General features: G+C 50.0%; 13 protein-coding genes across 13 annotated transcripts; 6 read left to right on the forward strand and 7 right to left on the reverse strand.

The window, feature by feature from the left end:
• Positions 1–33: 33 nt before the first annotated feature.
• Positions 34–867, reverse strand: prs3 (proteasome core particle subunit beta 6; the record flags this gene model as incomplete). The annotated part of the gene is made up of 2 exons (XM_056675831.1): positions 34–721; positions 776–867. 2 exons carry the CDS (start codon positions 865–867, stop codon positions 34–36), a joined length of 780 nt encoding a protein of 259 aa, XP_056530831.1.
• Positions 868–1,230: 363 nt separating this feature from the next.
• N7500_004687 (HCNGP domain-containing protein) lies at positions 1,231–2,025 on the forward strand (the record flags this gene model as incomplete). Its single annotated transcript, XM_056675832.1, has 3 exons — positions 1,231–1,305; positions 1,358–1,409; positions 1,472–2,025. The coding sequence occupies 3 exons, from the start codon at positions 1,231–1,233 to the stop codon at positions 2,023–2,025; spliced, it is 681 nt and encodes a 226-aa protein (XP_056530832.1).
• A 164-nt stretch (positions 2,026–2,189) lies between these two features.
• N7500_004688 (uncharacterized protein) lies at positions 2,190–2,405 on the forward strand (the record flags this gene model as incomplete). The annotated part of the gene is made up of 1 exon (XM_056675833.1): positions 2,190–2,405. One exon carries the CDS (start codon positions 2,190–2,192, stop codon positions 2,403–2,405), a length of 216 nt encoding a protein of 71 aa, XP_056530833.1.
• N7500_004689 (uncharacterized protein) lies at positions 2,384–3,130 on the reverse strand (the record flags this gene model as incomplete). Its single annotated transcript, XM_056675834.1, has 1 exon — positions 2,384–3,130. The coding sequence occupies one exon, from the start codon at positions 3,128–3,130 to the stop codon at positions 2,384–2,386; it is 747 nt and encodes a 248-aa protein (XP_056530834.1).
• Positions 3,131–3,534: 404 nt separating this feature from the next.
• Positions 3,535–4,445, forward strand: pre4 (proteasome core particle subunit beta 7; the record flags this gene model as incomplete). The annotated part of the gene is made up of 3 exons (XM_056675835.1): positions 3,535–3,564; positions 3,617–3,764; positions 3,841–4,445. The coding sequence occupies 3 exons, from the start codon at positions 3,535–3,537 to the stop codon at positions 4,443–4,445; spliced, it is 783 nt and encodes a 260-aa protein (XP_056530835.1).
• A 183-nt stretch (positions 4,446–4,628) lies between these two features.
• N7500_004691 (fumarylacetoacetate hydrolase family protein) lies at positions 4,629–5,672 on the reverse strand (the record flags this gene model as incomplete). The annotated part of the gene is made up of 3 exons (XM_056675836.1): positions 4,629–4,761; positions 4,826–5,547; positions 5,658–5,672. 3 exons carry the CDS (start codon positions 5,670–5,672, stop codon positions 4,629–4,631), a joined length of 870 nt encoding a protein of 289 aa, XP_056530836.1.
• A 1,245-nt stretch (positions 5,673–6,917) lies between these two features.
• Positions 6,918–7,511, forward strand: N7500_004692 (Hsp20/alpha crystallin family protein; the record flags this gene model as incomplete). The annotated part of the gene is made up of 1 exon (XM_056675837.1): positions 6,918–7,511. One exon carries the CDS (start codon positions 6,918–6,920, stop codon positions 7,509–7,511), a length of 594 nt encoding a protein of 197 aa, XP_056530837.1.
• A 739-nt stretch (positions 7,512–8,250) lies between these two features.
• Positions 8,251–10,170, reverse strand: N7500_004693 (uncharacterized protein; the record flags this gene model as incomplete). The annotated part of the gene is made up of 1 exon (XM_056675838.1): positions 8,251–10,170. The coding sequence occupies one exon, from the start codon at positions 10,168–10,170 to the stop codon at positions 8,251–8,253; it is 1,920 nt and encodes a 639-aa protein (XP_056530838.1).
• A 2,089-nt stretch (positions 10,171–12,259) lies between these two features.
• On the reverse strand, positions 12,260–12,942 carry N7500_004694 (U2 snRNP complex subunit MSL1; the record flags this gene model as incomplete). Its single annotated transcript, XM_056675839.1, has 3 exons — positions 12,260–12,535; positions 12,594–12,810; positions 12,869–12,942. 3 exons carry the CDS (start codon positions 12,940–12,942, stop codon positions 12,260–12,262), a joined length of 567 nt encoding a protein of 188 aa, XP_056530839.1.
• A 262-nt stretch (positions 12,943–13,204) lies between these two features.
• Positions 13,205–14,466, forward strand: N7500_004695 (WD40 repeat domain-containing protein; the record flags this gene model as incomplete). Its single annotated transcript, XM_056675840.1, has 4 exons — positions 13,205–13,427; positions 13,490–14,076; positions 14,133–14,370; positions 14,426–14,466. 4 exons carry the CDS (start codon positions 13,205–13,207, stop codon positions 14,464–14,466), a joined length of 1,089 nt encoding a protein of 362 aa, XP_056530840.1.
• A 292-nt stretch (positions 14,467–14,758) lies between these two features.
• Positions 14,759–16,013, forward strand: N7500_004696 (lipase family protein; the record flags this gene model as incomplete). The annotated part of the gene is made up of 2 exons (XM_056675841.1): positions 14,759–14,977; positions 15,036–16,013. The coding sequence occupies 2 exons, from the start codon at positions 14,759–14,761 to the stop codon at positions 16,011–16,013; spliced, it is 1,197 nt and encodes a 398-aa protein (XP_056530841.1).
• A 364-nt stretch (positions 16,014–16,377) lies between these two features.
• Positions 16,378–20,249, reverse strand: N7500_004697 (WW domain protein; the record flags this gene model as incomplete). Its single annotated transcript, XM_056675842.1, has 4 exons — positions 16,378–16,911; positions 16,969–17,575; positions 17,627–18,389; positions 18,425–20,249. 4 exons carry the CDS (start codon positions 20,247–20,249, stop codon positions 16,378–16,380), a joined length of 3,729 nt encoding a protein of 1,242 aa, XP_056530842.1.
• Positions 20,250–20,761: 512 nt separating this feature from the next.
• On the reverse strand, positions 20,762–23,328 carry N7500_004698 (Zn(II)2Cys6 transcription factor; the record flags this gene model as incomplete). The annotated part of the gene is made up of 9 exons (XM_056675843.1): positions 20,762–21,184; positions 21,241–21,762; positions 21,818–22,000; positions 22,048–22,598; positions 22,745–22,865; positions 22,917–22,948; positions 23,002–23,011; positions 23,110–23,119; positions 23,171–23,328. The coding sequence occupies 9 exons, from the start codon at positions 23,326–23,328 to the stop codon at positions 20,762–20,764; spliced, it is 2,010 nt and encodes a 669-aa protein (XP_056530843.1).
• Positions 23,329–23,493: the final 165 nt, after the last annotated feature.

Consider the following 23,493-nt stretch of genomic DNA (forward strand, 5'->3'; position numbering starts at 1 on the left):
AGAAGGCCATGATCTACCATGTCCTCCTGTATTCTAATCCTGCTTCAGGGCGTGGAACACTTCCTCGATTCCTTCCCGAGTAACAATCACCATTTGCAAACCATCACCAACCTCAATGTGTCTCTCCACTGCACTTGTAAATGCATCCTGTACAAGCTTCTTGGCTGTTTCCTTGTCCAGAGGCTCAGCCTTTTTGGGCACAAGTGCGTGTCCTTCTCCGCTTCCTGGGATGTATTGATTCTTGGAGTTGACTTGGTTGTCCAGGAAAGGCATGATCAAGCTGGATGCCGCGCCGGCAGCGCGGCACTGCTCCCGCTCGTAAGAGCCCACGGGGTCGTAGCTGTACAAAGCTCCCACACCTTCCTCATCCAGACCAGCCAGAATAGCATGTACATAGTACGGGAAGAATCGCTTCTCGTAGAGGATGGTCGACAATCGCTGTGCACATGCCCCCACTGACATGGATTTCCCATGTTGATACTTGTACATCTTCACCACAGTGTCCAGCTTTTCCTTGAGAGCGTTTCCATCTGCCGCGAAACCAACAACGGAAAGGATGATTGTAGCTCCCTCACCAGTCTCATCATCACCACCGATCTTGAAGACTTTCGGGACCATGCGAGAGTTGATATTGTAGCCTGATGTGGAACGAGTATCACCGGCGAGGATAGCGAAATCAGCACCCGTGATGCCGAGGGTGGAGCCGCCATTATCGGTGTAACTAGTGTAACCGTCAGCCAATGTTCTTGCTCAGTTTGATCAGGTTGTTCCTTACGGATAGAAGGAATGTTGTTTGACGTTAGCGGATGTTGGCTCAGAGAAGGAGTATCCAATAGTCCCAGAGTGGTTACCCATGAGCGACGTCATTTTCGGCGAGAGAGAGCTTGATCAGGAAAGTATACCACAATAACAACTTGGTAGAGAAGATTAAGGTGTTGAATGTAGAGGATTCTCGGGATTGGGGAGTTCTGGAAGATGGAGAGCAAAGAAGCTGGGTGTCTGACGCGATGCGGTAGCTGCCTTCTGATTAGGTAAGAAATACCCAAGCTCCCCGAGAGCCCTGGAGGGCTACCGTGATAGTTACGCTCCGCGTATTATTTGTCCTAGGACGTCAAGTTCGACTTGCACTTGTTCAAGTGATAATATTGTCTATATTTCTGGATAATTTCCCATTGCCCTCTTTTTCCCTTCCAATCTCGACGCTTATACCTGGACACAAACTGCGAAGCAATGCTTGGTCTCGGTGATTATGAGAGCAGCAGCGAGGATGAGGTAGAGCAGAAGGGTTCTTCTCCCAATTCTCAGGTAGTTTAAGCCCTGGAAGAGTAGCGCCGAAAAGTCGCTGACTCAAAAGCAGCAGCGTTGTAAAGATATTCCCCCTACAGCCTCACAAGCTAGCCAGGACGAAGGTAACATGCTTGTTAACTTCCCACCAGTATTCCCCAAAGGTGGGCGCTGACAATTTATCCAGATCATAAATCTTTCCACCAACAACCAAAAAAGACATCTGTTCACGTTGCCACCGATTCAGTCCCAGAAGGACCTGTCCTTGGCCCCGCATCCATGGACATGGCGCCTCTCTCGGAGGACAAGCATTCGACAAGTGGACGCTCCTCTCCCTTCTCAACTACACGTGGAATTGTTCAAGACCTCACTCTCCCTCCGGTTCCAAATCTAGACATCCCACCATCACCTCCTGGGTCTCCAAACCCAGCCGTGAACGCGAAATTCGAACATTTCCTCTCGCTCAAAAAGCAAGGCGTACACTTCAACTCAAAACTGGCCAGCTCGTCATCGCTTAAGAATCCAAGCTTGTTGAAGAAAATGATGGAGCATGCTGGAATCAATGAACGATCGCAATATGACACATCGTTGCCATCCGACTTGTGGAATACCTCAAATTTACCCAAATGGGGTTTCAAGGAAGAGCTCTTGAGAACCCAGCAAGATTTTCGTAAACAATCAGAGGAGAAAAAGGCATCCGGCCAGCGAAGCTCGGTTGATTTTGTCTCTGGGTCTGCCTGAGTATTCATTCAGCGGCAACCAAACCAAAAAGACCAACCCTAATGCCATATTTCGAATGGCAATGCCAAATATCCTTGGGTGGATCACTTCTCTCGGGAACTGCGGGCATTCGGTATTGCCCTGAAATAGTAACTGGCGCATAATCTGAATGCTTCGATTACTCAATGACGCAATGTTTGCCTTTCCTACAAGGGAACTTCCGTTCTGGCACCCTATCATTCATCAAGAAGAAGAAGAAGAAGAAGAAGAAGAAGAAGAAGGGCTCTTCTATCCTTGATCAAAGTTTAGTTTGTGCGCAATCTTGGAGAAACATTCTGGTGGTATATCCAATGACTCTAGACAGCGACCTAGCAGGAGATCAACGATACCCTCTCGATTGACATAGCGCTCGCTTGGACTCGTGTACATTACATTGGAACAATGACACTCGATTCAGCCCCCACCACCACCGGATGCACTCTGTCTGCGCCGCCTCGCCTTCCCACACAGACTCGAACAAGAAATTTAAGACCATTCGATTGAAGCCCTCTCCGTATTCCACTCTGATTTGAAGTTTCTCACCTTTGCCCAGTCCTTTCGCACCTGAAAAGACGCCAAGAATTTGCTCGGTGTGCCCATCCACGCGCCTATAGTTCCGGCCAGTCCATCGAGACAGCACTGAATTCTCAACGCCAACGGTTCGTGTTTGTTTCCGTAGGAATGACCGCCCCTCGCTCTGAGTTTGATCATATCCACATTGAGCTGTCATTTCGAGCCGGTATTTTGGTTTGTGAATGAGCTCCTTGGCCATATTCTCCCGCTGCACGGCGCTCACATCGTCGGGATTCCCAATGCCTATTTTGTAGTCACCGGATGACTCCAAAAAATTGGAGACGGCCACAGTTGGGGCCCGGGTGCTGGTACCAGTATGGAAAGTAAGGCCAGGCTTATTTGGTGTGAGCAAAGATATTTCGCCGTAAAACAGAGGCTGGTTATCCACCCAGTTGATATCATAATGCCGGTGGAAGATCTGGTTCGTGATACTATACACGCGTGGGAAGCCAATGTCGTCAACGGGATGGGCAGATGCCGCCGACCCAGCCCGACTTGGGCCCTGAGAAGACATGGACCTTTCTAGAAAAAGAAGTCTGGATATTCATGGAGAAAGTGCCGGGGACACATCCATCGATGTAGTGTATAGAAGTTTTGAAAGCGAATACGAGCATCAAAGTATTAGCCTCCGAGATAACCAGCCAAGTGCAGTAGGGCCAATGAATTACTTTCAACTCCTAATTATTTACATTTAAAGGGGTATTGAACATAGTAGCTCTATACATGCCCTATATTGTACAGGGCTCCGCCGTGACCGCGAACCTTAGTCAGCCGAGCTCTCCGTCAGCTCGACTGCCTAAGATAGCTCCCCATCTATCGTCATCACTTTGTGCTATCCATCTGTTGATTTCCCTCATTGTCTGCAATTTAATTCCCTTCTTCAAACCCCGTTCAAACTATCATTTATTTTCATTCATCATGAACCACTTCCCTGAAGCTTGGGGCCGCGTAGGTGGCACAACCTTCCCAGTCCTTGCTCTGTTGCTAACTATCCATCCAGCCCAGGAACGATGTCTACGGTGCCTACGATCACTCATATTTGCAGACCACAGGCCCGAAGGCCCATACCTCATCGCCTGCCGTGACTGGAACGTCAGTGGTGGGTGTCAAGTTTAATGGCGGAGTGGTTATAGCTACCGACAACCTGGGTATGCCGTCCCATTGTCACGTTCCGCGTCCTTTGCAGAATTGCCATCTAACACGATACTATTTGCGAATATGTAGCTTCCTACGGATCCCTGGCTCGTTTCTCCGACACGAAGCGTCTGCGTAATTTCGGCGATAAGGCAATGGTTGGTTTTGGCGGTGACGTTTCCGACATGCAATATCTCGACCGTCTCCTCGACTCCATGGATATCAAGGAGAACTACTCCCCTCACGGCAACATGCTCAACGCCAAGAACCTGCACACTTACCTTGCAAAGGTTTTCTACAAACGACGCTCCGAGTTCAACCCGCTGTGGAACCACGTCCTCGTCGCAGGCTTCGATGCCGAAGGAGAGCCCTTCCTTAGCTCGGCAGACTTGCTCGGAACGACATTCTCTGCTCCTCATCTTGCCACAGGCTTTGGTGCTCATCTTGCGGTTCCCATTCTGCGCCGCGAGTTCCCTGAGGGTACACCCCTTGAACAAGTCAGCAAGGAAGATGCTATCAATGCCGTGAAGGCGTGCTTGAAGGTTCTGTTCTACCGCGATGCACGAAGTAGCGACAAGTACTCGATAGCCGTGATCACGAAGGATGGTATTGATCTGAAGGAGGATGAGCAGATTCAGGGTCAAAGCTGGGCCTTTGCCGAGAGAATCAGGGGATACGGCGCCCAAACTGCTTAGATCCTTACTTATGTTTTTCTTTTACATGTAATGCACACGGGATTACGGATACAAAGATAATTTTTTGGGTCCAAATAACCACAAAGATAAATTGCAAAGACTGAAACGTGCCGGTAGTTATATACAACTTGAACCAGTGCCAGTCACATCATTGGTCTTACGGTAAGTTCAAGATAAATAGATTTAGAGCTTGGCGTTGGGCTTGTCAAAGACCACCCGGTTGACACAGGACCCGACGCCCTCCAGGGAAACCTCGACTTCATCGCCATCCTTCAGCCACACCGGAGGCTTGCGACCCATGCCCACGCCTTGGGGCCTATCAAAAGATTAGTCTATCAAAATCAAAACGTCAATGTGCTTGCTCATCATGGTGTACTTACGTTCCAGTGAAGATAACATCTCCAGGCATGAGTGTAGTTCCCTGGGACAAGAATGCTATCGTCTTGGCCACGCCGAAGATCATATCCTTAGTCGACGAAGACTGGACAGTCTGTCCATTCAACTTGGTCGAGATAGCCAAGTTATTTGGATCGGCAATCACACTGGAAGAAACAATACCAGGACCAAACGGTGCCCATCCATTGAATCCCTTACCCAGGGACCACTGACCTCCACCACGCTTGATCTGCCAATCGCGGTGGGAAACATCATTGCCGACAGCATAGCCCAGGACATATTCCAGAGCCTTGTTCTCGGGGACATCAGTGGCCTCTTTCCCGATGACGATGACGAGTTCACACTCGTAATCCAGACCCTCGCCTTCCTGGGCAAGTTGAGCCACGGGGATATCATCTGTAGGGCCGGAAATTGAAGTCACGGGCTTGTAGAATAGGATAGGATATGTTGGAATGGGCATGTTCGACTCCTTGGCGTGTTGCTCATAGTTCAGACCCAAGCATCGAACTGTGCCAATATCCTTACGGGCCAAAGGTGCGAGGAGCATTCTCACATCGACAATCTGGTCGGTAACCCGGTGCTGGCCAAAGATGTCACCCTGGATGACTCTGGCCTTGGCGGCTTTGGCGATGTCGCTCACTCCAGATGGGAGAATAGCATCGCCATAATAGATTTGGCCATCCTTGGCCAGGAAGCGGATGAGGTGCTATTTGGGAAATTAGTAAATGTTGATACAATGAAATACTATTCATTCAATAATTTATCATGTATGAATTGTTCATTATTTCTCTTGAAATAATCCAATCTCACACTCACAGTAAAAGCAGCCATTGGGGAATATGGGGAAGTTAGAAGTTCGACGGAATTGGAGATTGGGGACATCTGAGCACTCGGCCGGGAATCTCTTTTTCCCCAGAGGCGGGAAACATGAGCTCCACCCAATGATTCACAGGCTTTTTCCCTTTCTATTAATTCACAATGGCTAGGCTCTCCGGTCTCCAGAGGGACGTTCTGTCTCTATACCGAAAATGTCTACGGGAGATCCGAAATAAGCCTGAGGTGGGTTTAAGGCACTTCCTCCGACGTCAACCTCAACTGATACCTTCTATTTGTAGGACTCCAGGATCAATTTCAAAAGATATGCCCGGTAAAGCTCTATTCATTGCCTATTTTCCTATCTGCCTATCTGCCTATCTCCCTCTTCTTCCCTCTCCTTTTTCCTTTCCCAACAGCATTCCCCCTAGATATCGGTTCAATCCGGCTAAGACGGTATACAGGGCAGAGTTCCAGAAACATCTCTCAGTGAATAAGAAAGACTTTAGCACAATTGAGTATCTCTTGCGCAAAGGCAATCGACAGCTCGAGCTGTATGCTACCCCGGGAATCCGCAATATCCGATGAGCGGGCCCAGATCTCAGAGTCTAAGCCGTCCGGGGGTGTCAACGGATTGCAGGGCTAGTTTTGTATGTCTCGCGTCTTTTCAGCCACATATCTCCACCAGTTCACTCATTGGAATAGAATCGGAGATCTCTAGCATTGCCGGTTCCACCCAGGACGGATCCCTGCGAATATGTTGAACATGTTGAACATGCTACGCAAAAAGCATGGCCAAGCACGATGTTGCTGGGGCCTTGTTTTGGAGGCATTTTGTATAATATTAAATCATAGACTGTTGAGTCATTAGGGCTTTGTCATGCAGTGTTTTACCCATCCTACCATATCGCCACTATTGACTCATTCTAAAGTCCCGGAAGTTTCGAGATATAGAGTAATTACCAATCACGAATTATTCATTCAGTCCAGAGAGTCATTTCCTAGAATTATAGAATTATTCAGCTTATGGAATGGGGTGGTTGTGTCTTGAAGTTGCTGGCAGCTTGTGGACTGCGCCACTAGTTTCTGGATGCTTCCGCCGGAGTATAAGCAATGAGCCTCAGGTACTATGAACATCAGATATAAAATGGCAGATATTCCACGCCAATTTAGCAGAACAGATCAATCAAAACACAATCATCATAGTCTCTCAGACAATCTACCACTCTTACAACTTTTTTTCCAATCCAAAAATCTCCAGCAATGGCCTTCTACACTCAATCCGGCCTTTCGCCACTCTTCCAACTCCTCAATGACTACGAGACTCCCCAACAATGCAAGTCTCGCCAATGTCCCAAATCCTACCAGTGCTCCAAACAAGCACGCACCTCCTCTTTCGCACCAGCCTTTGATGTGCGCGAGTTCACAAACGCCTACCACCTCGATGGTGAACTCCCAGGTGTGGACCAAAGCAACATCGAGATCGAGTTCACCGATCCCCACACTCTCGTGATCAAGGGCCACACAGAGCGTGACTACATCAATGATGACAACGATGCCAGTTCAAGCCGCAGCTCATCTCCTGCAGGCTGGCACAAGCCCACAGTCGAAGACGAGGATGCAGCATCTACTACTAGCTCGGCCGACACTGTCGACACCGCTGCTTCCCATCCTGTCGAGAAAGATCAGCCTCACTTCTGGGCCAAAGAGAGGTCTGTCGGTGACTTCCAGCGCACTTTCAGCTTCACCGCGCGTGTTGATCAGGACTCTGTTCGCGCGAGTCTGAAGAACGGTGTTTTGTCTGTTATTGTTCCGAAAGAGGCGACTCCTTCGCCGAAGAAGATTCGGATTATGTGAGTTGATCAATCTATGAGTGTTTATGGGTTGAAATCCATTGCCTCGATATCATTGATGACATTTGCATTGGGATCTCCGGGTGGCGTTCTCTTTCCTTGCTTGCATTTGATGAATATGTACTTCTACGACCTGACCTTTGTTATTATTAATCTAACTTGATGTTTATTATATTGCTATCCCGTGTCTAGACTGGTAATATGCAGTAGATCGTAGAGAAACTAACTCCATGGACCCTGCGCCTAGTAAAAGCCCCTTGCTTAACTCGATAACCTTACTTCGTGTACAGGAATGGCCGGGGAAACCCTCAACCACGCGGTGAGGAATTATGTACGTATGCATAAGAAGGCAAGATAGGCGAAAGGTGAGATCTTATCCCATCGGGGACATGCATGCATTTCGGGGACTAGACTAAGCGCCCAATAAAATCCTAAAATTGTAGAACAGCACATGGTATACAGAATTCATGGATTTGTGTATAACGCCGGATATGATTCACGCCAATTCCACTTCCAATTCCAAAAGGGTATACCTAATAAGACTCCATATCCAAAATGGGTCGCAAACTCCCGCATAACCTCCCAAAAAAACCCCCAAAAAATAAAAACAAGGACCACCTCCATAATGAACTTTTGTAGACGCCGTAAGCAAACGAGACGCGATCAAAACAAGATCCAAGGCAATAAATGGGCAACAAAATCATTACTAGAAAAATCAAGAACCAAAAAAAAGGGAGAGGTCGTTATATGCACAGGTCCGTTTGTGGACGAGGTTTCGTCAACCGACGACGGGGATAGTCATTGCTTCGGCTTCTCGTCCGGCCTCGCGTCGGCTCAGAGGAAGCTAGTTCAGCATCAAGATCAAGGTCATCCTGCAAGTAGCCTGGGGACATGATAGTGGGCAGCGGAGGAGCGTCGACGCCTGGTCTCATGCTCCAGATGCGACTTCCCAGTCGGCTTCTAGATCGTGAGACTTGCCGTTGTGTATTGTACTCTTCATGAAGTTGATACTCAGAGGTCGACCTGCGGAGTCGCTCCTTGGTTTCAGTGATTGGCTGCTGGTGACTGAGTTGTGATTCTCCAGTAGTGGTAGACCCCACAGTAGATGCAACGTCAAACGAGCCCAAGGACAATCGATCTCCATAGAAAGGTCCTCTGGTAAGGCCCTGTTGGGCAGTGGACTTAATTTCAAGGAGAGATTCGCGCGGCCAGGAATATTCCGTGTATCGGGGCGCACACAACGTTGATCGACGCGATCGCGATGGAGCAAGGAGAGCTGGGTCACTCGAATCGTACCAGCGAGCAGCAACTGGTAACAGCATTGAGTAGTTCTCCGGGTTTGTCTGCAGGCTCATGGGACGCTGTAATTTATCGCCTAGTCGACTTGAAGCCGAGCTGTTCAGGATACAGATGTTCTTAGAGGTATCTGTACCACATGAGCTCGACGTCTGTGAGGTGGCAGAACTCTGAGTCCGGCTCCGCTGTATGGAATGAATTGAGGTGGCAGAGCTGTAGCCACTGTCGGACTTGTTGAGAGATTGAGCTGTGCTCCGAGCAAGACCGGTGTCCAAAGCACCTTTCTCCAACTGGATTCTTGTATCATCGCAGAGCACAATTCCCTCATCTTCTGGATCTCCAGGAAACAAAGATTTTGCGCGAGGCTGGACTGTGATAGTGGGGGACTTTTCGAAAGAGAATGGGCTCCCCGGAACATCGTCCGATTTCTTCAAATCGGGCAAGGATGGAATATCCAGCGTCGATCCCCTGCTAGGCCCTGAGAGTTCTATGTTCTCAAGACCAAGCCCAGGGCCTGAATCACATGGCCCACTGAAAGGAATGCGTTCGCTCGAACATGGAGAGGCAGAGCCATTTACAACTCGCAAAGACCCTAATTTAAGTGCCCCGAGCTGAGTATATTGGGTCTCCATTGGGCTTCTCGGCCGCACTGGAGAAGGCAGACGCAGCGGTCGCTGGCTCGAAGGCAATGGCCATTGCAGAACGGTTGACTCAGTCGGATCCTCAATCGGGCATTCAGGCTCCCCGATGGGTGACGGGACGCGTCGAACTGCGCCTGTTCGTCTTGTGGCGACCCCAGGTCGCGTTAGGAGCGATCGTCGACGCGTTAATGAGAACCGTTGGTTCCCAACCAAGAAGTGGGTGTTGGAAGATGTCGAATCCCCAATATGGTTTTCATAGACAGCGCTATTGTGTCTCCGTAGAGGAATTCGAGTCGAACTGGCCCGCTTTGGTGGCTGTTCATAAAGAGGCGAGGGCTGGGAACCCGATTCCCAAGTTTCCGACTGGTAAGATGTTCTTCTCGAAGAGCTTGCAGTCAAGAGGCTTGGGCGGATTGGACGCTGCGTGGGACTCTGATCATATACAAAGGCTCGGTCCTCTGTCGGGGTCTCTTCGGACGAGTCCGTTTCGAAAAGAGTCGGTGGGATCTCTGCTTTCTTAGGGTAACTGCCCCGTTTTTCTATAGGGGAACTGGCAATATTCTTGCCAACCCAAGGGTTTTGCCACCCTATCAGCCCTGAACTGAACGTTAAAGGGTCTGTTTCGGGTAGTTGGGAGCTTTGACCGAACTTCTTCGTCAGGGGCTTTGAAAGGCGGTTGGAGCGGCGGATTTCGTCTTTGGCTTGACTCGATTGAGAGTTGCCCATGACTTCAGAAATGCAAGATTTGAATATGCTCCAGATTCAACGGGGCATGTGCAGGAGCAGAATGATATACAAGAATAAGGACTTGGAGCACTGTTCCCCCGCAGTGACCTTGAGTTTCCAAGCTTACCCCGATAGAGAGAGGGAGCTCTTCAGATTAGATCGCACCCCGGACTTCTGACGTCAAGCCAGGCCCTGGTCCACAGAGGACGCAATCCGAGCCCCAAGCTCGTACAACAGGGTTGGAATTGAGACGATTGGCGGTTCAAGGTTTCCCAATGCCCGGAGATGATGGTCCGTGTTTCAGATTGGGTGCAATGTGAGAATTGGTTGGACTGGAAAGATGGAAGACGGATGACGGGGAATTGAGGTAACGTCAAGCAGATAACCAATCTTGAAAGCCGGGAATCCCCTTCAAGCAAGATTTTGAGGATTTCACGATTTCAAGATTTCACGATCTCGATTGACCAGGGGTAGATCAAAATTGGCAGATACGCAACATTAAGATTATAGACATGCAAAACACAAAAATAAATATAAAAAAAAAAAAAGCAAAAAGAAAATTAAACAGTCCGGAGTAAAGAATTGGGAGGGGAGGATAAGGGAAGGGGGAACATACGATACATAAGTGGAGAGAATCACGACAAACGTGTATATGCAACTAAACAGTAGGAAAAAAAAAGACGCAAGCATTTTGCCACGAAGTTTCAGATCCCATTTACTCTGGACATCAACAACTGCATGCAGAAGAACAAGGAACCATCTCCACGCGAGGAAAAAAAGAAAAAAAAAGGTACATACCGCAAACGGAAGTAGCCACTACTTGTGTTGAACATACAAGTACCGTACAGAATGTAAGTACTGGCTACTTCTAAGCACACGTCGTATTCCTGACAAACGCCATTGTTTTCTTCCTTTTCTATATCCGGACCACTGCAATCAATCTTTGCTTTTTTTAAACCACTTTGTATCCGTGGATTCATCTTCCAATGTTTCTCATTTGACATAGTGATAAGGTCAAGTGCTCTTATCCTTGCGAAATCCCCGTACCCTGGCCACGCCGCATTCACAGCTGAACATCTGCATCCGGACAACTCGTACACTGATACGAAGTGACAGCCACCCCAGGCTCCAGCCGCATGGCTGAATCGTGCTCTGCATTTCCCTTTCTGGTGCAGTCGGAGTTTGAGAGTGCATGTAAAGATCTCGCTGATCGATGCACTTCAGCCCAAAATATTGACTGGCCCGCCATTCGACTGCTCACAAAGGTATCCCTTTTTTGTCATGCATGAACCATTGAAATCTTATCTATTTCTTTATTAGATTGAATCCAGAAAAACTAATGGGAAAATATGTTTTGGAAACTAGCCAAATGGAACAGGCCTCAGAATAACAAAATATGTCAATCTCCCCAGCCCAGAAGCCCCGGCGCTTGAGGAAGAATCACAGGAAGATGAGGATCCGGTCTGCAGAGTTCTAGCCCTCCCAAGGGACGTGCCCCATTTTCTGACTCTTCACCGCAGGAAGCCCTCGTTCGCGCCAAACTCCCCAGCTTACAGATTGACTATGACATCTTATTGTCCCCCACATATCAGGTCCCCGTCTTGTACTTCGGCCTCAGGTGGCACAACGGCCCACTCGGACTAGACGAAGTCTACCAGTATGTCGTGCCGGAACGGTACAGGCAAGAATTGAAGAGTGTGGGTGTAATGGGTGGGATTAGTATGGGTGTAGGTGCATTCTCGGAACCTCGTGACAAGAGCTCATGTCTTTTTGTTTTTGTTTTTTGCTTGTAGTACCATCCTGACTCTGGCGCCCCGGCCTTTTTTGTCCACCCATGCAACACCGCGGATGCTATGGCGAATATTGCAGACGCACAGCGCGTCACTCCTGGGTCATATCTCCTCATCTGGCTCGGCCTTGTAGGTCATTGCGTGAACCTGCACGTCCCACACGAGCTCTTTGTTTAGCACAGTACCAGCCAATACTTCTTGCATATGCTGGAAACGCTGGGGAATCAAGTAAAAAAATCACATGCAAGGTGAGGACTTCAAGTCTCTCCCAGTCCCCAGCAGGGGCCTCGTTCATTGGATTACTCCTCATCGGAGGAAGCTTCCATTGGTACATCGCTATCTTCGTCCATCGGGGCCTCTTCGTTATCGCTTTCCTCTTCACGCGGTCGCTTCAAGCCTTGACCCTCTCCGTTGGCACCGGTTGTGGGTCGTGCAGGGAGGGCGCCTGGAGGAGCTCCGAAGATAGACTTTTGGAGGTCGGTCGTGACTGGAGCTGGCGCGGCCTCGACTGGAGCAACATATGTGCCGCGAAGTTTTGAAATGATATTTGATGATCCTTTGGCGTACACAATTTTCTAGACATCCATTGATTGAGCGGGGGTTTGCGATGGTAGAAGAGCAAGGAAAACGTACCATCTGTTGCCCGAAGAATTCGAATCCTTGTAAAGCCCGCAGTGCTTGTGTACTGGCTTGGACATCCTTGAACACAATATGGGCCTGGCCTCGCATTTTGCTGGTCTTCATGACCACAATGTCGAGGACGGTGCCGTATGTGGAGAATAAGGCATAGAGTGCCGTTCGCAGATCATGTTTCGGGATTCTCTTATCGGGCAAGTGTGTGCAGTAGAGCCTAAAAGTTGTTAGCGCCAATGCACGACATTCTCCGGTGCTTGGAAGGACAAGCTCACGTCTGGTTGGGAGGACCGGTAGCGACGGCCTTAGTATCGGGGCCTCCACGGGCGGGCAATGATTTTGAGGCCATTTTTTGGGTGATTAATTAGTTCAGAAAGGCTGTCGTCTGATTGAAAGGGTAAATGAGATAGCGTATGGGAAAATGGAGCTCAATCGCGTGCCATGTTAATGGCGACTCAAAACCTCGACATAAAAGTAGCTTCAGGTCATGTGATACATGTTCTGACTAAGCACCACCGTCATCACCCAGCTCCCCTCCTGGTCCCGCAACTACACAACCAAGTATACAAGCACGACGGTAGAGAGACCCTCCTGTCGTTATTATCTCCAATATGGCCACTCCTCAGGTTCACCATCTCTTCCATGCACCAATTGCAGACCACTCCTTCTCATCCGATAAGAAGACACTTGCTGTCGCTCGGGAGAACAATGTGGAGCTGTATCAACAATCAGGTAACAAGTTTGCGCTGAGCGATGAGCTTAAGGGACATGAGAAGATCGTCACCAGTGTTGATATTGCTCCCAATAGTGGCCGAATCGTCACTTGCTCGCAGGGTATGTTCTCGTAAGGCTCTTTCTACCACACTTCAAATACCTAACAGGTGTTCGTTCTATAGATCGCAATGCCTACGTTTGGGAGAAGACTCCCACCGGATGGAAACCCACTCTGGTACTTCTCCGAATTAACCGTGCCGCAACCTTTGTGCGCTGGTCTCCATCGGAGCAAAAGTTCGCCGTCGGCTCCGGCGCCCGAGTGATTGCAATCTGCTACTTCGAGGAGGAGAACGACTGGTGGATCTCAAAGCACATCAAGAAGCCTATTCGCAGCACCATTACAACCCTGGCGTGGCACCCGAACTCCGTCCTGCTGGCAGCCGGATCGACCGATTCTCATGCCCGAGTCTTCTCCAGCTTCATTAAGGGTATCGATACCCGCCCGGAGCCCAGCGCGTGGGGAGAGCGCCTTCCTTTCAACACCATCTGTGGCGAGTACCTGAATGATACTGCTGGTTGGATCCAGGGTGTTGCATTCTCCCCTAGTGGTAATGTGCTTGCCTTCACTGGACACGATAGTAGCGTCACTGTCGTATACCCCAGCGCACCAGAGCAGCCCCCGCGGGCAATGTTGAATATCGCTACCCGTTTGCTGCCGCTCAACAGTCTGATCTGGAACGGCGAGAACGAGATTATTGCAGCTGGTCATGTAAGTTGTTTTTTTTTTTTTTGAGTAATACAACGGCTTGTGCTAACCAGATCTAGGATTGTGAGCCTTTCCGTTTCCGCGGCGATGAGAATGGATGGCAACTTGCCGGCTCTCTGGAGAACAAGGCTGGACCAGCCAGGGGTGCCCGCGAGGAGTCTGCTTTGAACATGTTCCGGCAGATGGATCTCAAGGGCCAGGCTCAGGCAGATACCAAGCTCAAGTCTACCCACCAGAACACTGTCCACACCATCCGGGCCCATGATGAAGCCAACGGAGTTGTAAGCTCCTTCAGCAGTAAGATCACCCTCCAGAAACACAAGACCTACCAGAGACTAACATATTGTTACAGCGAGCGGTGTCGACGGTCGCGTTGTCATTTGGGCCGCCTGATTTGAACCTTTAATGCCGGCCTTAGTCCATGGTCAGCATGCATATAGTATTGGATAGAATTCGAGTACATTCAGCCTCTCGTGACCATTTAGAGTACATTCCTTCTCTTGTAGACCCATATAGACCCCCGGTATCTTGATCGACATGGACCAGCCAATAAGGAAACCGATGACATAATGTGAGTCCACGTTACCCCGGATTCCAGTCACATCTCCACATCACACGGTCTTGTTCCTTCTCATAAAATGATTTCATATCTTCCCTCCAGCTACCCACGTCAGCATGTTACGCCATGGCTAGCATTTTACTCTTCCCTTTGCTACTATACATCTACTTCCTGAGCCTCGCCACAGCCCAGAAGACCAACCATGTCTCAACCGACCTATTCAACTCCCTCGAGGAGTTATCCCGAATAGTGGACATCTCATACTGCGTCGGAACATCAGAAGTACACAAACCATTCCAGTGTCTGAGCCGCTGCACCGATTTCCCAGATCTAGAACTAGTAACAGTGAGTCCATCTACAACCCCCCACAACAAAAATAACAACCCACTAACCCAACCGATAGACCTGGAATACAGGCCTCCTTCTCTCCGACTCATGCGGCTACATAGCCCTCTCCCACAACCCAACCTCCAAGAAAATCCTCCTCGCCTTCCGCGGCACATACTCAATAACAAACACAATAATCGACCTCTCCGCCTACCCCCAAGCCTACATCCCCTACCAAGAAGAGAACACTCCCTGCGAGAACTGCACCATCCACGCAGGCTTCATGCGCTCATGGCAGCACACCAGAGCAGAAATTCTCCCCCAGATCTCCGTTCTTCGCGAAAAATACCCAGATTACCCCATAACGCTGGTAGGCCATTCCCTCGGCGGAGCAGTTGCAGCACTAGCGGGACTGGAGATGCGTCTGAAAGGCTGGGATGCGACTGTGACGACGTTCGGGGAACCTATGATTGGGAATGCGGCGTTTGCGAGATTCCTCGATGAACAGTTCGGACTCGATGGGATCGCGGTTCCACCGCTTGAAGGGGGTCAGCGGTTTCGTCGTGTAACGCATGTCGGGGATCCGGTTCCTATGTTACCGCTTGTGGAGTGGGGGTATAGTCCTCATGCTGGGGAGGTTTTCATCTCGAGGGAGGGATTGCCGCCCCGGGTGGAGGATGTGGTTCATTGTGTTGGTGCGAATGATCCTGCTTGTATTGCTGGTGGGGGGAGCGAGGGGGTTTTGGTTGAATTGTATCGGGATTTGAATGTTCCTGTTGGGTTGGCTGGTTCTGGTTCTGGTAGGGAGGGGTGTCGGTCGACTGATGGTGATGGTGATGGTGATGGAAGCGGTGCTGTGACGGGGGAGCAGGCTGTGTTGGAACGTTCACGGTTGAGTTCTGATCTTACAGGTTGTGAGGAGCGGTTATCGCCCCTTCGGTGGGATTGGTCTCTTATACCGGCGAGGTATCGACTTTGGGAACTGTTTTATGCCCATCGGGATTATTTCTGGAGGATTGGGCTTTGTGTTCCGGGGGGTGATCCAACTGGATAGAATATATCTTTTCGGATTAGATGCGGGCGTAGGTTGCTTTGCTTATTATTGAGATACCCTACTATGTACATTATCAGACCTTGTCTTACGAGAAATGATATTCAGCCTGACATCTATCATTCTAAAATCGTTACTTCAAGCAAGTACAAGATCCAGTCAGGACAGCGGTATAATTGTCTCAAACAAGACAGACAAAGCTAGAAAATAGAGAAAGATGAACAGTAACATATGCAAACACGCCAAAAAGACCGATTCAAAACGAATAAAAGAACGGAATGAATGCTGTGCAAAGAAAAACATCTCAAAATCCCGAAATACAAGTATAAAAAGAGAAACATTCGCCTCACTCCTCACCTCTCACCTCTCACCTCCCTTGATCGAGACAAGGCACAATAACCGGTCCAAACTTGACCACATTCCCGAGCGCCCCATCCCCCTGAACCATAAAGTCCGCTGCAAGACTCAATTTACTAACACCAGCCGACATACCATAAGAGGCATTAATTGCCTCAGGGTCATAGGCGACGATAGCGACGTAGTTCCTTCTTGCCATGAGCTTACGATACTCACGAGCCTGGCCGTTGACGTCCGTCTGGAAGATCTCCATCATGTCTTCCTTTGTATCGCTGACCTGAGCAGAGGATTTGTGGCCGTTGGCAGGGACATAGAGGGGCTTGCTGTGGCTGTGGAGGAGCTTGATGATGTATGATGGAGGTGGAGTGTTGACGACAGAGGAGGCGATGAGTTGATACATTGTCTTGTGGTCTGAAGGGTTTGAGGGGTCGTGGACGAGACCTGCGCCGCAGACATTGACGGCGCCGGAAAGGAAGGTCATTCGGATTGATTTTTGGTGGGCGATGCCTTGTAGTGTGCGGATGAGATATGTGCGTTCGAGATCCTAGTTTATGTTAGTATAATTGAATCGGGGCTTTGATAGGCAGAAGAGGGAACCGACCTTCGACTCGTGTGTCCATTGATCGCGTAGCTCGTCCATCGAGTTGAATTCACCAAATGGACTCAGTATACCACCCATCAGCCCGGATTTACCTACGGCTCGCTTCACTGAGTCAAAGCCTGAGCCGACGAAGTCTTTGGCGCCAACCACTCCGGCAACGGAGCTGGTCACCTTGCCTAGCACATTGTACGCGCCGGTCACGGCTCGCTTTCCCGTTGCGACAGTCTGGACAATGTGTTCTGCCGTCTCTAGACGGGGGTAGATGAGTGGGACGGCGACCATCCAGAGACAGTGTTGAACACTGGGCGGTAGCATTGCGATCTTCGGGAAGAGACCCTGATACGTGGGACCAGCCATGACTTGGTGAGGGTTCCGTTCTGAGCGACAATCTGGACCGACGACGACGACGCCGGGACCTAGGTATTTAACAAAGTGCCAGCCTGTGCCGGTGATAGTGAAGAGGTCCGTGTCATTGCTGACGTTTCGGAGAATGTCGAGAGTTGTGTGATGCTGGAAGAGGAGGTACATTTCGATACCGATGCGGCCTATGTTCTTGAACATGTTTGAGAACTGCATGTGCTCTGGATACGAGCCAAATCCATCAAAGCTGTGAATGTCAGTGCGCTACTAGTGAATTATTGATGTATGGCCGACTCACATGTCATGATCATCTATCTGGCAGACATAAGGAATCTGCGCAAATGACTCCCTTATGTGAGGTTGATCGAAATGGCTGGTATAGTAATGAAAGTATGCGTAAGAAACATCCTGCTGGTTAGCCGCTGTCCAAGGAGCGTTCTTTCTAGCCTCTTTTCCGCTGATAGTCAACCATTGCTTGAGAGACGGGATCTCTTTCCACATGCGATCCGCATAGATTTGACCACCCAGGCACAATTGGGTGTGGAAGCCACCGATCTCATTGTGCTTTTGCATAATATCCTTCCACATGTAACCGATACCGCCCACACGAGCCCGCTCACTAGCATTGACATTCAGCGAGAAGTCATTTCCAGAAGTAGCAATGAACCGCCAGTTAGTCTCGTGTCGACCAGCGACGAGGAACTCATATCGAGTGCAGCCAAGATGTGAGGTGATGGCGTAGGTCCATTTTGCAGGACCCGCGTCGTCCATCTGGAGGTCAATCTCATACTTGTAGAATGTCCAGCGTTGATGGGCGGCAATGTTGACTGCCTTCAATTGTCTCGGGTTCGGAGAAAGGTCCAGACTCTGATGCATATGGATCGTGGGTGGCTGTCCGGCATCCGTCACAAGCAGGATAGATCCCATCCAGATTCCACGCTCGATATCCATGTTGGTGTAACGCAAATAAGGACCAAAGTAAACACCGTTGGTTGGAACATTTTTGTACAAATCCATGCCACTGCTGGGGGAGGCCCAGAGAATCCAGACACAACGGGAGACTGTAGGCTTTCAAAGCCAGGAGTTAAGGGCACACCCGGTGACGCCAGAGGCTTTCCAAAAGCCGACAGACCCGGGGAAGCCAGTGGATGGGCACTATACACACTTCCCACTGGGGACAAGGGCGTGTCGTTGAGGTTAAGTGGCGTAGGCCCCTTGGGGAACTCCCACTGAGTTGACTGGGTGGGCAAGTGGATGTAATAATACTGTCCCGAGCTTGGATCCATGTGGGCAATCCACCCCTCCGGAAGAGGTGGCGGGGATGCTGGACCTGCGCTAGAGGGCCCCGGAGAAGTCACCTGGATTGTCTGATGATGGAAACCTGACAAGTCATTAGAAACAGACGCCTGTGGGGACTGGCCTGCCTGCTGTTGCTGCCTCTGGTCATTCCGGAAAGCGGGATGGTCCTGTGCGGAGGCTGTCGGCGCAGGTGAATGTGCTTTGACGGCAGGATTAGGTTGATTTACCAAGGCCGGATGCATCAATCCCGCCCCAGCGCCAGCTGCAGCGGCTGTTGCTGCCGCCGCCGCAGCGCCGTTATGTTTTTCATTGGGATACCCATTCGAAGCAGAAGGGCCAGATACACTTGAGTAGGCAGGAGGAGGGGAGGAGCTGAGGCGCATCCGGTCCATGTCTTGTTCCAGGGCATTGGGGGCAACTCTTCCTAGCTGCTCTTGTTGCTGTTGCTGCTGTAGCCCAGACCCAGGGTGCATTTGGGATGGGGATCCACTGTACTGTCCAGGATGAGCTTGAGGTGCCGGGCTACTATATTGACCTGGATGAGCCTGGGGCGGCGGGGTACTATATTGGCCCGGATGAGCTTGGGGCGGCGGGCTGCTGTATTGACCGGGGTGAACCTGAGGCGGGGGGCTGCCATAGGTTCCGGGCATCTGAGGTGGCGGGCTACCATATTGACCCGGATGCGCAGCAGGCTGATTGTTATCGGTGACGACCTCATCACCCTGATAAACTGTCGGAGGCCCATGAGGCTGGGAACCAGGCTGCTCAGTCGGAGTCCACGGGCGCTGTTGCTGTTGCTGCTGCTGCTGCTGCTGGAAAACTGGCTGCTGTCCAGAGTACTGCTCTGCTCGTCTCTGCGCAGCCACATTATGCGACTGGATTCCCTGTAGAGTCCCTGTGCCTGCGATGCCAGCAGCCGCATAGCGGGCCTCAATGTCAGAGGCAGGATGCTGGCCTGGGCCAACGATAGGCGTCTCTGGTGGCGGGGGCGAGCCACGCTGGGCGCGGGTTGTCGAGGTGGAACTGATGCGATTGAGCGGGCCTTGTGGGGCCTGTAGACTTGACGGGGGACGGGCTGCAGATGTTGAGCTTTGGCGTTGAGGAGGCGGGTAGTATTGTTGACGGTAATCATATTGGCTCGTATTTGCCGGTGGCTCTGGTGGACCGGGTGGTAGACTTGCTGGGGGTCGAGGGTATTGTCTTGCGGCTAAGGCTTCGCGATCTGGCGCATCATGGCCAGGCGATTCGGGAAGCGGCTTAGGGGCTGCACCTCTTCGTTCGGCCAATGTTGCGACTCGGGGTTCGCGACCGTCCCGCGGCCGCAGTGCTGATGGGTATTCATTCGGACTTACAGAGCCAGAGCCAGGACCAGCTGGCGGAGACCCATATCTAATGTTGTCATGATATCCGGTTGAACTTGAGGTGCGCATTTGCGGACGTTGACGGTCATCCGGGTAGGGGAGCGGGGCGTTTGGTGGGGGACTGGAGCCGGCGGCCGATGCTGGGGACGATGAGTCCCGTTTACTGATACGTAGAGGGCCGATGGTGGGAGATTCTTGTCTGCCTGGACCGTTGAGGAAAAGCTCCTCAGGGTGCAGAGCACGGCTGCTGCCAGCACTCATACTTAAGTTATAGGCTCGAAGCTGCAGAACGAGAATTCCGCCACAGCAGAAAGAGAACTCTCAATTAGGGAGATAGGCGCGAAGTCGGAGGTGCGGGGCAATGAGAAATATCTCTATTCATAGAAATTGTCCGAGAGCAAAAAGAAAAAAGGAAAGAAAAAGCAAAGGAAGTAAATTTTCTTGTAGGCGCTAAGTTGGGCGAGACGCCGACCCCGCAGGTGACGAGAATCACAAGTTGCTGCCTTGGCTTAGATAGTATGTGTACTTATATAGTGCGAGATAGGACTAGACAGGACTAGACAGTACTTCATATACTACCCTGTACTATAGACATGCTAATATTTGCCAAGGGAGATTCCTATAATGGGTCGGCCCGAACAGTTTCCATTATATTCATTTCTATACATACAACCCCCATATCCCATCAATCATAACATAGTCAAAACATACCTAGTTCCCCATAAAAATATGCCCGGATGCGCCAATGCTCTGAAATAAAAACACAAATCCAATCAAAATCCGAAATTGACCATTTGAAGGCCCTCCTGAGCCATTAGGTCAGACCAATCCACATCAAATGTATGACCCACATGCATGAGGCGCTCCAATTGTCGCTCATATACAATCTGAAGAATAGCACGAGTCGTTGCTGCATTGCGACCCATGCCATCTTCCTCGTCTTCCATACTAGTCATCAATTCCATTGCCATCATCTTCAATCCACTAGCTGACGCCGTAGCACCCGCTAGGAACAAGGGGAAAACTATAAAGTGTCGATCAGCTCGACGAGTGTGTGTAGTCCGCTCGGCTAAGCGTAAGATCTCTGTTGCGTGGTGGTCGATGTCTCCATCTGGGCAAAAATCGGATTCGACTCGTTGTCCGGGCCACATGCTGCTATAAGAGAAGAGTTGACAAACATGGTACAGCGTAGCGGACTAGAAGGAGTCGGTTAGCTTTTTGTTATACGGAAAGTGAAAGCGGAATGACTGACCTGTTGCATAATTTCCCGAGACCGCCGCGGGAGATTATCCTGGTGTTGATGTAGGAAGGCAACATCGGGCGATTCCCATAGTCTCCCAAAAGCCTGGCGCAGATCGCTTACTTCCTGCGATCTCTGATCAAACTCTGCAAAGGGCAGATTCTGTTTATCATGACGAAGCCGAGCAGCCAAGAAGCCTAGTTGAGCCGCCAGTCGGAATGTGTCGTGGTACAGACGCATGATCACCGGCAAGCTCTCATGCTCATCGGAGTAAATCACACTGTATCCTTCTGGGGCAGAAGGGTAAAGAAGACATTCAGAGCCAGGGAGCATCTGGTGGTCGATAATGGCTCGTACAAACTCTCCAGTCCCTGCTCCGCTGAACAGGGCGTACAAGTCAATATGGCACACCCACCAGAGGATGAATGGATGAGGTTCTTGGCCATACTTGGCTCGTCGGAGGAAAGCGATGTGGAGAAGGCGAGAGATATGGTGAGACCAAAGGTTCGAGCCGTGTGGCTCAGCGGCTGCGATCTGAAGGATTGTAAGTAAAGAGACTGGGGGAGAAAGTGCAATAGTCAAGTCTCACCTCGTAGATCAGGAGCAGGAAGTGGGTGAGGAACAGTCCATCGGAAACGAGGTCATCGTTATTCCGTAGGCTGACCTGGAGCGAGGGAAAGGCTTGCTGATAATATTGTAGCGCATCGACATTGTGACCTGTGCCGCTGTGGGAGAGACTAAGGGCTGATACAGCCATCATAGCGTGGGAAAGCTGTAATTATTAGCACGAGCATACGAACTAAAGAATGGAATACCCACAGGAGGGAAACGAGTGGCTTCCTGCTCTAGGAAGTCCATGCTAAGAGTCATAAAGTGACTATGACTATCCGATCCACAAGAATCATCCAACCTATGGTCATGGGGGAATAACTGCCTCCATACGACATGACGGAAATGGGAGAAAATAGTCGAATCCTGACTTTGCTGGTCAAGACGTGGGTCAAGGAAAGTCATATGACTCTCCTCTACCTTCACATCAGGCGAAGGAAGAGAGGTGAAATTTGGCGAGAGAGATAAATTGCAGAAAGGATCTGAGATCTCCGAGGTTGGAGAGATCCTGATCTTCCCGCTAGACGGCGAGCGACGAGTAACATCTTCAAAGGTCTTCAAAATCACCACATTGGGATCTTCTCTCGGACTGTCTGCCTTTGCCGTGATTGTGGGACTATTGGTAGCAGATCTCCTACACTCGGGATTTGATTTAGGTTTCTCGACATCGTCTGCATATTCTGGCAGAGAGGAGAAACTGTCTGGTGTCATCACGACATGATACGTGCCTGGACTAAACGCTTCTGCTTTCTTTTCCCGGTCTTCGTCCGAAGTGAGCAAGGAAAAGGGGGAAGTGAATCCCCGAGAGAGAAATATTCAGTTCTCTCATCATTGGAACCCGGTGAGGTGACTACTCTAGTTAGTACTATAGGAAGAAAAGAAGAAACCCCTAAAAGAAGGTGCTTACGATCCCAAACGACATGACCATTTGTCTTGACATCGGCCATACGGCCCATGATACGAGGGGTATCATCGCGAAACGCCAACCGTGGACGATAATCGCAAGTATGGCCTAGACGTGTACATTGCTAGAAAGAAATAAGTAAAAGTGGGAAATTTGAAGCGTGAAGAATGCATACATTACATTGCGGGTGTCCTTCATCACATTTGACTAGAGAATGTGCGTCAGCCACGGAATTAGAGACAATTTGTCAAATCACTTACCCTTTCGACTCTGAAAAAAAAAAAGAAAGAAGAAAACCCTCAATTAATCAACTGTTCCTTTTTTTTTTTTTCCCAGGGTAAAAAGATGGGGGAAAAAAAGAAACTCACTCGGCATGTCCTATAGCGAATCAGCTTGAGGTTCAGAAATGATATAGAGACGATCACTTACCAACAACCGGTACGAGATCGTGGAGGCAAGCGGATGCGCGGTGGAGCAATCAAGGGCTTTTCAGACTTGGCGAAGGCGTCAAAAAGATCTTCCTTGGGGGCAATGATGGGTAACCGTAGAGGCGGTTTTCCAGAGGCTTTGCTCCGTCTGTTTTGCATGATCAGACTGGTTACCGTCATAAGGCTGTATGGATCAGTGTTGTACGGGCCGAATTGGAACACAAACACATACTAGTATATATTAACGGGGGAAAAAAAGAAGGAAAACTAGACGAAGTATGGGGGAAATATTAAAGATAAAAGAAGATATTCTAAGAGATAGGG

This window comes from Penicillium coprophilum, assembly GCF_028826855.1.
Source record: "Penicillium coprophilum strain IBT 35676 chromosome Unknown utg000004l_segment0_segment0, whole genome shotgun sequence".
Classification (NCBI taxonomy): domain Eukaryota; kingdom Fungi; phylum Ascomycota; class Eurotiomycetes; order Eurotiales; family Aspergillaceae; genus Penicillium; species Penicillium coprophilum.